Genomic DNA, 17747 nt, shown 5'->3' on the forward strand with positions numbered 1-17747 from the left:
TTGCCTCTACCTTCTCCTCACTGCACCCACAGAATCAGTGGTATAGCTAGGTGGTGTGAACAGGGGCAGCAGACATAAAAAAGGTGCCACCCGCTTGTACTCACCGGGCAGCGCTCTGGGTCCTCGGCGGCACTGAAGGCCTCCACTGCCGAGGAGCTGGAGCACCGCCGGGTGAGTAAAAGTTTAAAAAGGCACCTAGAAATTAAAAAGATGCCTCTTGTGCTCAGAGGGGGAGCGGCCGCTCCCCCCGCTCTCCCCCTGGCTACGCTACTGCACAGAGGGTTTCCATATGGCTTGAGGTACAGTACAGTGTATTGAAGATGGGTGACCCTCCCCTTCTCCTTCATCTCTTCCCCTCCCCCCCGAGGAAATGGGAGATCCACAAGCAGGGCAAAAACAATTAATTATCATTAAGACTAATTTGTACTCGGGCTGTCAAGCAATTAAAAAGAGTAATTATGCAATTAATCGCACTGTTAAACAATAATAGAATACCATTTATTTAAATATTTTTCAAGGTTTTATACATTTTCAAATATATTGATTTCAATTACAACACAGAATACAAAGTGTACAGTGCTCACTTTATTTTTTATTACAAGTGTTTGCACTGTAAAAAGACAAAATAAATCATATTTTTCAATTAATCTAATACAAGTACTATAGTGCAATCTCTATCATGAAAGTTGAACTTACAAATATAGAATGATGTACAAAAAAACTGCATTCAAAAATAGAACAATGTAAAATTTTAGAGCTTGCAAGTCCACTCAGTCCTATTTCTTGCTCAGCCAATCATTCAGACAAAGAAGTTTGTTTACATTTGCTGGCGATAATGCTGCCCACTTCTTGTTTACAATTTCACCTGAAAGTGAGGACAGGTGTTCTCATGACACTGTTGCAGCCGGCGTCTCAAGATATTTACGTGCCAGATACGCTAAAGATTCATATGTCCCTTCATGCTTCAATCACTATTCCAGAGGACGTGCCCATGCCGATGAAGGGTTCTGCTCGAAAACCATCCAAAGCAGTGCGAACCGACGCAGGTTCATTTTCATCATCTGAGTCAGATGCCACCAGCAGAAGATTGATTTTCTTTTTTGGTGGTTTGGGTTCTGTAGTTTTTGAATAGGAGCGTTGCTCTTTTAAGACTTCTGAAAGCATTGTCCCTATCAGATTTTGGAAGGCACTTCAGATTCTTAAATCTTGGGTCAAGTGCTGTAGCTATCTTTACAAATCTCGCATTGGTACCTTCTTTTCGTTTTGTCAAATCTGCAGTGAAAGCGTTCTTAAAACAACCAACATGATGTACGGGGTCATCATCTGAGACTACCATAACAAGAAATATATGGCAGAATGTGGGTAAAACAGAGCAGAGGACGTACAGTTCTCCCCCAAGAAGTTCAGTCACAAATTTAATTAACTCTTTTTTTTAACAAGCGTTATCAGCATGGAAGCATGTCCTCTGGAATGGTGGCCAAAGCATGAAGGGGCATACGAATGTTTAGCATATCTGGTACGTAAATATCTTGCCATGCTGGCTACAGAAGTGCCATGCAAATGCCTGTTCTCACTTTCTGGTGATATTGTAAATAAGAAGAGGGCAGCATTATCTCCCATAAATGTAAACAAACTTGTTTGTCTTAGCGATTGGCTGAACAAGTAGGAGGACTGAATGGACTTGTAGGCTCTGAAGTTTTACATTGTTTTGTTTTTGAGTGCAGTTATATAACAAACAAAATCTAAATTTGTAAGTTGTACTTTCAGGACAAAGATTGCACTACAGTACTTGTATGAGGTGAATTGAAAAATACAATTTCTTTTATCATTTTTACAGTGCAAATATTTGTAATCAAAATATATACTTTGATTTCAATTACAACACAGAATACAAGATATATATGAAAATGTAGAAATATCTAAAATATTTAATAAATTTCCATTGGTATTCTCTCGTTTAACAGTGTGATTAAAACTGCGATTAATCACGATTAATTTTTTGAGTTAATCACATGAGTTAACTGCGATTAATCAACAGCCCTAATTTGTACATATGAATAATCAGACAAAACCAGAATTCAGTTATCAAATAGATTAATTTGCTTCTGTATTCGGTTAAAAGAATCTGGTAGCAAAGATATTTCCTTATGTAATAGACCTGATCCTGTCCCATTGAAATCAACAAGAGATTTGACATTGACTTCCTTAGGGATTGGGCCCAAAAATGATACTAATCAAATCTAATTTTTCATATGTAACACAGTGGTTAAGTGAGAAACATGTATTAGTGTAAGAGTGTAACAGTGGCTGTTTATAAAACTATCAACTCTACTAATAATTCACAATTTCTACCCTCAAGAAAGATTTATATAAAAGGTGTAACATAGTATAATTTAAAACTACATTAATGATCCAGTTCTGACCATTGATTCTGCATTCAACTCCCAATAACTTCAATGGCAATCACAAACACACATGGCAAGGACAAAATCTGGCCATACATGTGGGAAATGTATATTTTAAGAGAGTTGTAATCTACAATTACCTGAAATATTCTCTCTGAAGTCTGTGGTGTGGCTGCAGGAGAGTATGTGGGATCCATTTCCGTAAACTCCTCTGCAAAGTTACTAACATCCAACTCATCCCGGATTACAGGTTTAAACGGAGCTGGTATTTTTTTGGCAGCTAAATCATCCCAGTTTATTTTCTAAACCAGAAATAACAAATGAACTTTGAATCAAAATGTAAATTTAACAAGACAGACATATTAAAAGGAGAGATTAATATTTTGAAATTGAAACAGCCCCTATTCACTGCTTATTGAAGTCAGGAAGAACTGTTGAGGCTATGTCCCCTTATATATTCCTCAGGTTGGAGGCAGAAGAACTAAGTAGCGTTTGTGCATAGCCATATGGACACTGCTCTCAAAAAAAGTCTGATTGTGTGCTGAGGATAAATACTTCACTTAGAGCAGGGATCTGTCCACACAATTTTGAAGAAAGTAAACATCTTTCTTCAAAACAGTTATAAAAATAATTCCCCCACCATTGCTTTGAACAAATCTATAGCCTAATGCAAAAAATGGCAAATTGAAATATGGCAAGGAAATAATGCACAATGAGAAAAAGCACCTGAGTCTTCCAGTGAAAATGGTTCAGATTTCACTCAATTATGACACATTGAAAGAGAAATTTCTTACCTGATAATTTTCTGTTAGCAGCTTCTCTCTGAATTTATTACCAATGGACTAATGCCCCACCCCCCACACCTGTGGAATTTGGAGATGGTCCAATGTTGTTGCTAGAACGCCCAAAATTAAGCTCCATCCTTCAGCTCAGGCCACCAGAACACTTCTTCCACAGCTGCAGAAATAGTCCAGAAACCCATTATTAGCACTAAGACAACATGATTTAATGTATTAAATTGGCCTTAAGACAATATATGTCTAAGTCTCCCTATACCAGACTACCAGGGTGGGTTGAATTCAGAGAAAAGCTGCTAACAGAAAGAAAATTATTAAGTAAGAAATTTCTCATTCTATTGCACAGCTTTTCTCCTCATCATTACTTATAGGAAATAGTGAGCAGTAAATTCCAGAAGGGGGGCGCTCAGGGGGGCAGATATACTATAATAATTAAATTACGCTTAACAACAGGCAAGAATGGACATGCCTCCAGATAAAGCAAGAGCTTTATAAACTAAGGAGTTATGTGGGAACCAACTCAGTAGCACCTTCCTATTAAAAGACATCTCTGAAGAGAAATTAAAATTTGCTATGCAAATCTTCCTCAGCCTTCCTCTAGGGCTTCTGTGAACAGATTTCCAATGCCTAATATGCCAATTAGTGCATGGATTTTCCATCTGGCTTGCAGCAACCTTGAGGCTGTAAGGCCTTGGCAGTTTGGAAAGAATGAAATGGACAGGATAAAATTGGCATATGTACATCATATGCTTGAGATATATCTTTAGAGCTGTAGGAATACTCATTTATACCACAACCTTCCAAGGGTTTGAACAAAATGATGGGAGAACTATTTCCCCAGAATTGTGAAAAAATGAACTTATTTGAACGGAAAGCTATCTGAAAAGAATAACATGAGGGGGAAAGGAGTCCAGGAGAGCTGGCTGTATTTTAAAGAATCCTTATTGAGGTTGCAGGAACAAACCATACCAATGTGTAGAAAGAATAGTAATATGGCAGGCAACCAGCTTGGCTTAACAGGCCAAATCACACTTAGAGTTGCAGCTAGCAAGGGATGTTAAGAGTAACAAGAAGGGTTTCTACAGGTATGTTAGCAACAAGGAGGAGGACAAGGAAAGTGTGAGCCTCTTACTGAATGGGGGAGGCAACCTAGTGACAGAGGATGTGGAAAAAGCTAATGTAGTCAATGCTTTTTTTGCCTCTGTCTTCACGAACAAGGTCAGCTCCCAGACTACTGCACTGGGCAGCACAGTATGGGGAGAAGGTGACCAGCCCTCTGTGGAGAAAGAAGTGGTTTAGGTCTATTTAGAAAAGCTGAACAGGCACAAGTCCATGGGGCCGGATGCTCTGCGTCTGAGGGTGCTAAACAAGTTGGCGGATGTGATTGCAGAGCCTTTGGCCATTATCTTTGAAAACTCATGGCAATCAGGCGACATCCCGGATGACTGGAAAAAGGCTCATGTAGTGCCCATCTTTAAAGAAGGGAAGGAGGAGGATCCGGGGAACTACAGGTCAGTCAGCCTCACCTCAGTCCCTGGAAAAATCATGGAGCAGTTCCTCAAGGAATCAATTTTGAAGTGAGGAGAGGAAAGTGACCAGGAGCAGTCAGCATGGATTCACCAAGGGCAAGTCATGCCTGACAAATCTAATTGCCTTCTATGATGAGATAACTGGCTCTGTGGATGAGAGGAAAAGCAGTGGATGTGTTATTCCTTGACTTTAGCAAAGCTTTTGATATGGTCTCCCACAATATTCTTCCCAGTAAGCTAAGGAAGTATGGGCTGGATGAATGGACTATAAGGTGGATAGAAAGCTCGCTCGATCATCAGGCTCAATGGGTAGTCATCAATGGCTCCATATCTAGTTGGCAGCCGGTATCAAGCGGAGTGCCCCAAGGGTCGGTCCTGGGGCCGGTTTTGTTCAATATCTTCATTAATGATCTGGAGGATGGCGTGGATTGCACCCTCAGCAAGTTTGCAGATGACACTAAACTGGAAGGAGTGGTAGATATGCTAGAGGGTAGGGATAGGATACAGAGGGACCTAGACAAATTAGAGGATTGGGCCAAAAGAAATCTGATGGGGTTCAGCAAGGACAAGTGCAGAGTTCTGCACTTAGGAAGGAAGAATCCCATGCACTGCTACAGACTAGGGACCGAGTGGCTAGGCAGCAGTTCTGCGGAAAAGGACCTAGGGGTTACAGTAGACGAGAAGCTGGATATGAGTCAACAGTGTGCCCTTGAAGGCCAATGGCATTTTGGGCTGTATAAGTAGGAGCATTGCCAGCAGATCAAGGGATGTGATCATTCCCCTCTATTCGGCATTGGTGAGGCCTCATCTGGAGTACTGTGTCCAGTTTTGGGCCCCACACTACAAGAAGGATGTGGAAAAACTGGAAAGAGTCCAGCGGAGGGCAACGAAAATGATTAGGGGGCTGGAGCACATGATTTATGAGGAGTGGCTGAGAGAACTGGGATTATTTAGTCTGCAGAAGAGAAGAATGAGGGGGGATTTGATAGCTGCTTTCAACTACCTGAAAGGGGGTTCCAAAGAGGATGGATATAGACTGTTCTCAGTGGTACCAGATGATAGAATAAGGAGTAATGGTCTCAAGTTCCAGTGGGGGAGGTTTAGGCTGGATATTAGGAAAAACTTTTTCACTAGGAGGGTGGTGAGGCACTGGAATGGGTTACCTAGGGAGGTGCTGGAATCTCCTTCGTTAGAGGTTTTTAAGGTCAGGCTTGACAAAGCCATGGCTGCGATGATTTAGTTGGGGATTGGTCCTGCTTTGCGCAGGGGCAGGACTAGATGACCTCCTGAGGTGCCTTCCAACCCTGATATTCTATGAAGCTATAAGAATAACCTTTTTCTTAATGACAAAAGCAGTGTGGTTCTTGTATGTATATGGGGACTAATTTCAAAACTTGCCTTTCAGAAGTAATGGCAACAAGAAAGACCAGCCTCAGGCTTCTCTAATTTGTCATTGTGATTAAACTGGGCACCAGATACTCAAAAATAGAAACTGATGTGCCTGTCTACAAAATGCCACTGTGGCTGGTAACCATTTAAGGTGCTTGATTGTCAGACTCCAACCAAACCTCCTGGAGAAACACTAGCGTAACTGAGATCACCAAAACTTTGAGTTTATTATAATAGTTGTATTATAATAGTATACAGAGATCAGGGCCACACTGTGCTGAGCACTGCCCCAAAGAGCCTGCTGTTTCCCCTCGCACCAGAAACCTAAATTTGACCAGATTAATGAATGAAATATCCTGGCTGAGTTCTGTGTGGATACCAAACTATCAGAAGTTAATGGAGAATTCATGCTGAACTACACTTCTCTTCCAATGCTCATCCTGTTAGCTGCAGGTGTGACCAGTATGACTGGAATCACTGCTTCAAAAAGTCCTGTGTTTTCTGAATGAAAAACATGAAGTCTTTGGCTATCTGGAAAGTCCGAAGTGCTTTCTGGGTCAGTGGAGCACTAGGAGGACCACAACTCTCCCTTTCCCTCTTTTCTGTGTCCTTATGTGAACTGTCTTCAAAGATAGACATGGCCCAGGACATTTTTTCCATTGCCACAGACCTCTGGTTTTGGAAGGTATATAAACAATCAATCATAAGCCAACCTCTAATGGGGTGGGATGCTTCCTCTGCAAGTACGTAATTGCCCATTAGCTAGTATCTTGCATATTAAACCGATATCAGCTGAATCAGCCACTGGATACTGGACTCGATGGACCACTGGTTCTATCCTATATGGCCATGTTTGTTGGTTTTTTAAGACACACCCTGATAGAGATGTTGTAATGAATTTAAAGGATGCGTATTATGAGATTTTAGGGTCTACAATGAAATTAGGGTTGGCTTCAACATGTTGTTGTATTTACCAGCCCACAAAGGATAATTTTGATCTGAAAATGATACCTAATTTTGCATTGCATCAAGTGCGTGGTTCTATGTCCTCAGAAGGAATTTCATCAGGCGTATTTTGAGAAACCCACTCAGGGGATAAAGTTGATGAATGGCACTAGCAATCCTAGCCTTTGGATGAACCCTCAGGAAATGACTGATGCAATAAAGTTTTGGTTCTTTGCAAATCTTTATCATTTTGTTTAAATTACAGAAAGAACCCTCTCTGTTTTGGCCTCTGGTGGTATGTCTACACTGCAATTAAAAACCCAAGACTGGTCCAAGATAGCTGACTCAGACTTGCACGTTGTTTATGTATGAGTATAGAGTGTAATGTGAGACCTGTGCCTTGCTGTGACTACCACCAAATACTTAAGACTCTGGGTAGAGGGAGGATCAGAAGGAAGAGTCTTGCACAGGAGTTGTGAGGTTTCAGACACAAAGGTTCTTTTTGTCTGTCATGCTGAGGATTTTTTTTTGGTTTGGAGGAAAATTTATCTGGCCTCCCTTTGAAGCTTCTGCTCCAGATTTCCCCCCTCTGCCAGGGAACAGTCCCTTCTTGGATATCCTTGGTGCTGGTAGCAACCAATGGATGGCTATGTTAGCTTTGACAGCGAGGGTTGAGGACTCTCTTTAATCTCAGTTACTAATATCGCTAATGTTCCCCCAAAAAGCTCTTTACCTGTAAGTCTGGATGAACAAGATATCCATTTAGGATGAGCGATGGCCATTCATGGGCATAACATGACTTCCTTGTAACCAACAAGTTTGAATTCATTGTTTGTCACAAATCACATCAAGGGTTTGACCAAGACAGAACCTGGGTCCCAGCAAGGTTCACTCCTAGACAATGAGTCATTTGTTTTTCAAGAAACAGACTTTCCTCACTAAATATATGAAAGACCTTTGGTCTTGAATGGCTATAGTGAGGCTTAGAAATTGCTGTGCAGTGAGTCATCACTCTTACAGTCTAGGGCCTTTTGGAAGGAAGTCCCTTTCTGAAGTTGTGACAGTGTCTTTCACTGGGGGAGCTTCTGCTGCACCAACTTTAGGCTCCCCATATTTATAAAATTTCTTCGTTTTTATATAAAACTTTGTTTTAACACTTCGTTTAATCAGATGTGCTCTTTTGAATGGCATGATGCCCTCAAAGGAGGCATCAATAAGAATCAATAGGAAACCACATATCTAATAATGCTTGAAAGGGCAGATAGTTCACTAATATTGAGTTCCTTGCAAGCCAAACTGATTGACATTCTATCCTGAAAAAGTCCTGTGTTTTATTTGTTTGGGCCTTTTTTTCCTACTGTTGCATGTATAGTACTTCCTCCCTTCGCTGTTTACAGGGGGAGGTAGTATATTATTCATCCTGGCATGGAGCCCACACAATTTCAGAGGGATACTGGTGTACATAGCTCGATTGTAGAAGTGGCTCACTAGATTGTCCCCAAAAGCCTGAAATGCTGCCTGTCTGCTCCAGCAGGTTGGCTAGCACCCAAATAAATACTGTAGGAGCAACCTACCGCCACTCAGAGCTTTGCTCGGTAAATCAGGATCATTTTGAACATGGGAAGGGATTTCTCACTTACCCCTCCGGAATCCTCATGTTCTGGTCACAGAATGCCTGAAGTGCTCTTCAGGTTTTAATGTGACGCCTGTCTGTAGAGCAGGGCTGGAGGGACACAGAGACCCTTTTCAACTTTTTAGACTCTGAGCTCCTTTTCCTGGTACAGCAAGGGTTTATGGCTAATGATTAGTAGGCCCAATTCCCATTCTGCTGTTGCCTGAAATCTGGGCTCCTTTCCCTGGCAGGGTGAGGGTTCCCATACCCATTAGGCTGCAGCCTGAGGCAGAGCTGCATAGAAGGATACAGGCTTTTTCTGGAGGCCTACACATGCTGCAGGGATGGGCAAGGGCCATGTGCATGATACAGAGCACTAGGAATAGGGTCCTACCAAATTCACGGTCCATTTTGGTCAATGTCATGGTCAAGGGAATTTTAAAATTGTAAATTTCATGATTTCAGACATTTAAATCTGAAATTTCACAATGTTGCAATTGTAGGGGTCCTGACCCAAAAATGAGTTGTGGGCGGTTGCAAGGTTATTGTACTGCTACCCTTACTTCCGCACTGCTGCTGGCATGGTATAGTACTGCCACCCTTACTTCTGCACTGCTCCTGGCGGGAGTTGCCTTCAGAGCTGGGTGCCCAGCGAACAGCTGCCGCTCTCCAGCCGCCCACCTCTGAAGGCAGCGCAGAAGGGTGGCAATACCGCAACACCCACTGCAACTCCCTTTTGGGTCAGGATTCCCAATCTGAGAAATGCTGGTCTCCCTCTGAAATCTGTATAGTGTAGGGTAAAGGCACAGAAAAGACCAGATTTCAGCTGGGGGGTTGGGGGGGGGGGAGAGTTTCATGAAACATTTTTCATGGCCGTGAATTTGGTAGGGCCCTAACTATGAATCATAGAAGATTAGGGTTGGAAGAGACCTCAGGAGGTCATCTAGTCCAACCCCTGCTCAAAGCAGGACCAACCAAATCATCCCAGCCAGGGCTTTCTCAAGCCAGGCCTTAAAAACCTCTAAGGATGGAGATTCTACCACCTCCCTAGGTAACCCATTCCAGTGCTTCACCAAACTCCTAGTGAAATGTTTTTTCCTAATATCCAACCTAGATCTCCCCCACTGCAATCTGAGACCATTACTTTTTCTTCTGTCATCTGCCACCACTGAAAACAGCCTAGCTCCATCCTCTTTGGAATCCCCCTTCAGGTAGTTGAAGGCTGCTATCAAATCTCCCCTCCCTCTTCTCTTCTGCAGACTGAATAAGCCCAGTTCCCTCAGCCTCTCTTCAGAAGTCATGTGCTCCAGCTCCCTAATCATTTTCGTTGCCCTCCACTGGACTCTCCAATTTGTCCACATCCCTTCTGTGTGTGTGTGGGGGGGGGGGGGAGGACCAAAACTGGACGCAATACTCCAGATGTGGCCTAACAGAGAGGAATAATCACTTCCCTCGATCTGCTAGCAATGCTCCTACTAATGCAGCCCAATATGCTGTTCCCTTTTTGGCAACAAGGGCACACTGTTGACTCATATCCAGCTTCTCGTCCACTGTAATCCCCACGTCCTTTTTCACAGAACTGCCGCTTAGCCAGTTAGTCCCCAGCCTGTAGCAGTGCATGGGATTCTTCCATCCTAAGTGCAGGACTCTGCACTTGTCCTTGTTGAACCTCATCAGATTTCTTTTGGCCCAATCCTCCAATTTGTCTAGGTCACTGTGGACCCTATCCCTACCCTCCAGCTACCGACCTCTCCCCCCAGCTTAGTGTCATCCATGAACTTGCTGAGGGTGCAATCCATCCCATCATCAAGATCATTAATGAAGATGTTGAACAAAACTGGACCCAGGACCGATCCCTGGGGTACTCTGCTTGATACCGGCTGCCAACTGGGAGAACCCCTGCGTGGGAGAAAAGCCACAGGAAGCACTCACTTGGGGGGAGAAGGCACAGGACAAAAAGTTTAACCCCTGATTTTCACTACACTTGTTCCTTAACAATAGTAATCACTACTTTTTGAAGGACACGCTTGCTTTTGCCTTTTTAGGATTCAGAGTCTCTGAGGCTTGCAAGACTCACCCCCACCCCCGTATCATGAGAATTCCCTGATTCATAGTGGAAGGTATGGGAGCTGTGTAGAAGCCCTGTTTCTTTCCACAGGAAGCTAGAGATCCACTTCAGTATCTTGTGGCGGTGATAAGGAGGCAGCAGGGGGAGGACTATGGATCTTTTCAGGGGGTTTCCCCGCCAGTCCAGGTCTGTTGCAGGACTTACCCCCCAGAGCTGGCTGACTAGTTTCCTTCTCATCCTTAGACTCTCTCCACAAAAGCCCAGGAATTCCGACTGAGCTCTTCTGCATCGGAGTCCTGGTTCCTTGGGGAAGGGTGGGGACGAGACATACTGGTCTGATCGTGAGCCCCAGCTGGATAGGAACAGACAGGGCATAATTCACTCTCTGTAGAGCCTGTAAATCCTGCCTCGCTTAGGGAACACTGCTTATATTTAAGCTAGGTGTTTGCAGGACAGCTCTACTATGCCTGAGAGGGGGCAGAGGAGTCCAGGAGGGAGCTGCTGCAGCTGCAGATCTAGGTGATTGAAACCACCATGCTGCTATTTACCCAGTCCAGATGAGGAGGAGGAAAATGATTATAAATTGCAACTGCATGAAAATGAATAAAACAAAAGGTTTGAAAACAAAAATGGTTGTGAAAAGCGGAACCGCCAATTTGTTCTACTGCTGGATGCAGAAAATCTGGTGGCCTGATAAGCTGAAGGATGGAGTTTAGTTATGGAGTCTCTAGCAACAACCATGGACCACCTCCAAATTCCAGGGTTGGGGGGCATTAGCCCATTAGTAATGAACGAGGAGAGAAGCTGTGAAACAGAAAAAAAGAAATCAACTTTGTGCACCCACACTATATTCTGAACAGGATATGCTCACAATAAATAATAATAAATATAAAATACACAGATAAGGAATGCAATAGAATGAAACCACACATAATTTACTATGTTCTTATAACGTGCAAAGCAGTGGTAGTAGGACAATGACTTTCAAAGTTTCAGTTTGGACAGATGGGGGAGGATAAGAGATCAGGCAACAGAAACATATAGTAACTAAAACTGGAGATGACCAGCAGATAAAGATTTTAATGGTGAGAATAGTGAAAAAAGAGCAGATTTGATGTATAGGAAAAACGACAATGGATACACTTTCACAAGATACAAGATATGTAGGGTACAGATGGAGGAGAGAAGGGAATAATAGTAAAAGATTACACCAGGGTAACTTGTGCCTTCTGAGAAGGTGGTTCTGTGGATGATTACTCACCAGAATCTAGAATGAGACTCACCATAATCATTTCAGTGAATAGCCAATAGATAGCAACAACTTTAGTTCATTCACAATAGTCTGCTTTGAATTAATGATTAAACATAACTGGATGCATAATTTGTTTTATATACATGATCTGTTTCCCCCCTTCTCCCCTGGTCAAAATAATCTCTGACAAAACTTCCTCACCACTGCTCTTCTTCACCACACTTGTTGAGCTCCATGTCTTATGGAGAGTTATGGCACAGTGATCTCCATAAGGGACTCGGCAATAGAAGATTTGCTTTCATTTGCGCATCATCACAAATACTAAGACTCTTGCAAGTGACTTGGCAAACCTCACCCTAGATCAGTGGTTTTCAAACTCTGGGTCGCAGAATGTAAGCCACTGGGTCGCGGCGGCTTTGGTCAGAACCGCCAACCGCCTGTTAAAAGTCCCATTCGTGGTGCTGCCCGGCTAAGGCAGGCTAATCCCTACCTATTCCAACACCGCACTGCGTGCCGGAAGTGGCCAGCAGGTCTGGCTCTTATGTGGGGGGAGCCCTGGGGTTCTGCACACTACCCCTGCCTTGAGCACCGGATTGCATGCCTCTGCCTTGGAGCCGGTCCTGCTGCTGGCTGTTTCTGGGGCACGGCGCGGTCCGTGGTGCCAAGACAGGTAACAAGCCTGCCTTAGCACCCCCGCTGCACTGCTGACCGGGAGCGGCCTGAGGTAAACCAGTGCTCCAACCCCACGCCCTAATCCCCTGCCCCAGCCCTGAGCCCTACCCCAAATCTGGAGCCCCTCCTGCACTCCAAACCCCTCATTCCCGGCCCCACCCTGAGCCTGCACCCCAACCCAAAGCCCTGACTCCCTCCACACCTCAACCCCCTGCCCAAGCCCAGAGCCCCCTCCCACACCCTGAACCCCTCATTCTGGGTCCCACCCTTCAGCCCTCACCCCTGCACCCTAACCCTCTGCTCAAGCCCCCCCCACACCCCAAAGCCCTCATCCCCAGCTCCACTGAGTCGCAGGCATCAGCAATTTTCTTCAACTGGGTCGTCAGAAAAAAGTTTAAAAACCATTGCCCCAGATCAGTGGTTCCCAAACTTGTTCCGCTGCTTGTGCAGGGAAAGACCCTGGCAGGCCGGGCCGGTTTGTTTACCTGCCGCATCTGCAGGTAAACGAATGTGGTAGATAATACAGCTCTGCCCAATCATGTATCAGTGAGAGGGCCTTGAGTAAGGGCATAATACTTAACAAATGTGTGTTCGGAAGTCCAAGTGGCCGCTTTATAGATGTCAGCCAGAGGAACTCTGCATAGAAAAGCCACGGAGGTAGCTACAGACCTAGTGGAGTGAGTCCTGATGCAAGCTGGCGGAATTGTCTCCTTTAATTGATAGCACATGTGGATACAAGCAGAGATCCAACTGGAAAGTCTCTGGGTGGAAATAAGTGTCCCCTTGGATCGTTCTGCAATGGAGACAAAGAGTCTGGAAGAGCTCCTAAAGCACAATCTATCCAAATAAAAGGACAGAGCCCTCTGTACATCCAATGTATGCACTGTGGATTCAAAGAAGTTTGCATGCGGTTTAGGAAAGAAGGTTGGTAGGTGTATAGGTTTGTTAATGTGGAATGACGAATATATCTTTGGAAAAAATTTGGGGTGTAGTCAGAGGGTAACGTTGTCCTCTTGTCCATGATAAAAAATATCATGTAAGGTGGGTCCGCCCTGAGAGCCGCTATTTTTCCTGCACATCTGGCAGAGGTGATTGCCACTAAGAATGCTGTTTTCATAGAGAGCTGTAAGAGGGAGCAAGTGGCTAGGGGCTCAAATGGTTGTTGAGTTAAGCAGGATAATACTAAGTGAAGGTCCCACGGAGGAGTAGCAGATTTAATGTTCGGGTATAGGGATGGGAGCCCTTTAAGAAAGCGCTTGGTGATTGGATGAGCAAACCAGAAGTACTGTTGATCTTGTTGTGAAAGGTTTAATAGCAGCTAAGTGAACTTTGATGGAGCTGAAAAAAAGGCCGGATTGCTCCAGGTGTAGTAGGTAAGGAAGTATGGCTGGAAGAGGTGCAGAAGTGGAAAGAATTCGGTTGTTCGAGAACCAACGTGTGAACCATTTCCACTTCTGGAGATATGTGATGCGAGGAGATTGTGTTCTGCTATGTAAGAGTACTCTTTGAACCTGTTCAGAGCATGCTAGTTCACTTTGTGAGAACCATGGAGGAACCAAGCTTTGAGGTGAAGCATGGATAGGTTGGGGTGAAGAAATTGGCCGTGTTGCTGCGATAGGAGGTTTGGAGTGAGAGGCAATGAAATTGGCAGACAAATTGACATTCTGGTGAGGAACGGATACCATGGCAGTCTGGGCCAGGACGGGGCAATCAAAATTACCATGGCACAATCTGTTCAATACTTTGTCAGAACTCTGTGGGGAACCAGTATCAGGGGAAAAGCATACATTAAGTTTTGAGCCCATGAGATCAGGAGCGCATCTCCTACGGAATGTTTGCCCAGTCCAGCTCTGAAGCAAAACTCGGGGCATTTCTTGTTCTTCGCAGTCACGAAGAGGTCCAGGGTTGGATAGCCCCAAACACGGAATATATTGCGTATGATTGTGTCGTTTATCTCCTGTCCGTGATCCCAGGGAAAACATCTCCTTAGTTCTTCCACGGCGGTATTCAGGGCCCCGGGAAGATAGGCGGCTGATATCCGGATGTTGTTCGTGATGCACCAATTCCAGAGCTTCATGGCTTCTGTGCAAAGAGAGTGAGACAGAGCCCCTCGCTGCATGCATGCGATGTTGTCTGTCATTATCCGAACATGTTGGTTCCAAATGAATGGGAGGAAGTGACGGCAGGCATTGGGTATGGCTTGCAGTTCTAGGACGTTTATGTGTAGGGAGGCTTCGATGGAAGACCACAGTCCCTGGGCTGTGTGGTGGGACATCTGTGCTCCCTATCCTGTGAGGGATGCATCGTTAGTCATTATGAGTGATGGGGAGTCCTGGAGAAAAGGGACTCCTGAGCAGAGGTTGGAGGGAACTGTCCACCATCAGAGGAAGTCTTTGACTCTGAAGGGCATGGATAGAGGCTTGTTTAGAGCATGTACGTTCGGTCTGTAAACCGTGGCCAACCAAGCTTGGAAGCACCTCATGTATAGGCGTGCATTTTTGACCACGAAAGTACACAAGGCCACGTGGCCTAATAGTTGCAGGCAGTCTCGTGCAGGGACCTGGGGACTGTTGTGAAGTTTTTTAACCAGGAGTTTTATGCTGTTGAAACGATCGAGCGGGAGACACTATTCCTGTTCGGGAATCGAGGTGCACTCCTATGAACTCCAGTTGTTGGGTAGGAGATAAGGTGGGTTTGTTTTTGTTTATTTGTAGGCCAAGGGAAAGGAAGCAAGTGATGGTAAGCTGCGTACATCGAAGAGCTTCGTCGAGCGTAGAGGCTTTGAGGAGACAATCGTCGAGGTAAGGAAATATTATAACCCTGTTTGGAGAAACCTCAGGGACGGTAGATAGGTCAAAGGGCAACACTCTGTATTGATAATGTGTCAAACCAAGGGTAAAACGAAGAAAACGTCTGTGGGCTGGTTGAATAGTCACATGAAAATAGGTGTCCTGTAGGTCAAGGGCTGAAAATCAATTGCCCTGTTTCAGAGCTGGGGTTATGGTGGTAAGGGTAACCATTTTGAACTTTTGCTTTTCGATAAATTTGTTTAGCCACCTGAGGTTGAGGATTGGTCGCCATCCCCCGATTTTCTTTTCTGTTAAGAAGTAATGGGAATAGAAACCTCTCCCTCTGTGTTGTTTGGGCACGATTTCCGGTGCCCCCAAATTGAAGGAGATGTTGTACTTCTTGGAGGAGCTGTTGCTCCTGAGAGGGGTCCCTGAAGAGGAACGGAGAGGGTGGATGGGTAGGAGGCAAGGATAGGAAAGGGATAAAATAGCCAACTGTGACGACCTCTAAAGCCCACTTGTCAGTGGTAATATTTCGCCATTGATGGGAGAATGGGCATAAGCAATGACCAAAAACAGGGGCAGGCAGTGTAAGTGCTGAAATGGGAATATTGTTTTCGTATACCCTCGACCAAGGCTTCAAATTTGCTTATTGGATGGAGGGGGTCAAGACGCTGCCAAGGAGTTGGGACGGCGGTGCTGGTATCTGGGTCTCTGGCGTTGCTGTTGTTCATGAGATCTATGGAATTGCTGGGTGTTTGTGGGGTAGCGTGGTCACTGGTAAGGCAGGTATTTATGTTGTCGCCTTCTGGTCATAGGGGTTTGAATTCCTAGAGACCAGAGAGTTGCCCAAGAGTCCTTCATGGAGAGGAGTATGTCATTTGCTGTGGAGGCCAGTTTGTCACCATCGAAGGTGAGATCCTCAATAAAAAGAAAAAAGAAAAGGAGTACTTGTGGCACCTTAGAGACTAACCAGTTTATTTGAGCATGAGCTTTCGTGAGCTACAGCTCACTTCATCGGATGCATAGCATATCGTGGAAACTGCAGAAGACATTATATACACACAGAGACCATGAAACAAAACTTCCTCCCACCCCACTCTCCTGCTGGTAACAGCTTATCTAAAGTGATCATCAAGTAGGGCCATTTCCAGCACAAATCCAGGTTTTCTCACCCTTCTCCCCCCCCCCCCCAAACACACACACATACAAACTCACTCTCCTGCTGGTAATAGCCCATCCCTCTTTGAAACCTCTCTTTATAATGCGCATGATAATCAAGGTGGGTCATTTCCAGCACTAATCCAGGTTTTCTCACCCCCCCCACACACCCCCCTCCAAAAACCACACACACAAACTCACTCTCCTGCTGGCAATAGCTCATCTTACAATGTGCACAGCAATAATCCAAGTTTAACCAGAACGTCTTGGGGGGGGGTTTGTAGGAAAAAAACAAGGGGAGATAGGCTACCTTGCATAATGACTTAGCCACTCCCAGTCTCTATTCAAGCCCAAATTAATAGTATCCAATTTGCAAATGAATTCCAATTCAGCAGTTTCTCGCTGGAGTCTGGATTTGAAGTTTTTTTGCTTTAAGATAGCGACCCTCATGTCTGTGATTGCGTGACCAGAGAGACTGAAGTGTTCTCCGACTGGTTTATGAATGTTATAATTCTTAACATCTGATTTGTGTCCATTTATTCTTTTACGTAGAGACTGTCCAGTTTGACCAATGTACATGGCAGAGGGGCATTGCTGGCACATGATGGCATATATCACATTGGTGGATGTGCAGGTGAACGAGCCTCTGATAGTGTGGCTGATGTTGTTAGGCCCTGTGATGGTGTTCCCTGAATAGATATGTGGGCACAGTTGGCAACGGGCTTTGTTGCAAGGATAGGTTCCTGGGTTAGTGGTTCTGTTGTGTGGTATGTGGTTGTTGGTGAGTATTCGCTTCAGGTTGGGGGGCTGTCTGTAGGCAAGGACTGGCCTTTCTCCCAAGATTTGTGAGAGTGTTGGGTCATCCTTCAGGATAGGTTGTAGATCCTTAATAATGCGTTGGAGGGGTTTTAGTTGGGGGCTGAAGGTGACGGCTAGTGGCGTTCTGTTATTTTCTTTGTTAGGCCTGTCCTGTAGTAGGTGACTTCTGGGAACTCTTCTGGCTCTATCAATCTGTTTCTTCACTTCCGCAGGTGGGTATTGTAGTTGTAAGAATGCTTGATAGAGATCTTGTAGGTGTTTGTCTCTGTCAATCTTGGGAGAAAGGCCAGTCCTTGCCTACAGACAGCC

The 17747-nt window shown here is 44.7% G+C and overlaps 1 protein-coding gene across 2 annotated transcripts in view; it reads right to left on the reverse strand.

Moving 5' to 3' along the window:
* The window catches only part of RPS6KA5 (ribosomal protein S6 kinase A5), a 198707-nt gene that overhangs the window by 42654 nt on the left and 138306 nt on the right, over positions 1 to 17747 (reverse strand). For both annotated transcript variants that reach the window (XM_074956117.1, XM_074956118.1), the window contains exon 9: positions 2546 to 2707. In XM_074956117.1, the coding sequence (XP_074812218.1) occupies positions 2546 to 2707 (162 nt within the window). The remainder of the gene's footprint in view (positions 1 to 2545; positions 2708 to 17747) is intronic.

This window comes from Natator depressus, chromosome 6, assembly GCF_965152275.1.
Source record: "Natator depressus isolate rNatDep1 chromosome 6, rNatDep2.hap1, whole genome shotgun sequence".
Taxonomy (NCBI): domain Eukaryota; kingdom Metazoa; phylum Chordata; order Testudines; family Cheloniidae; genus Natator; species Natator depressus.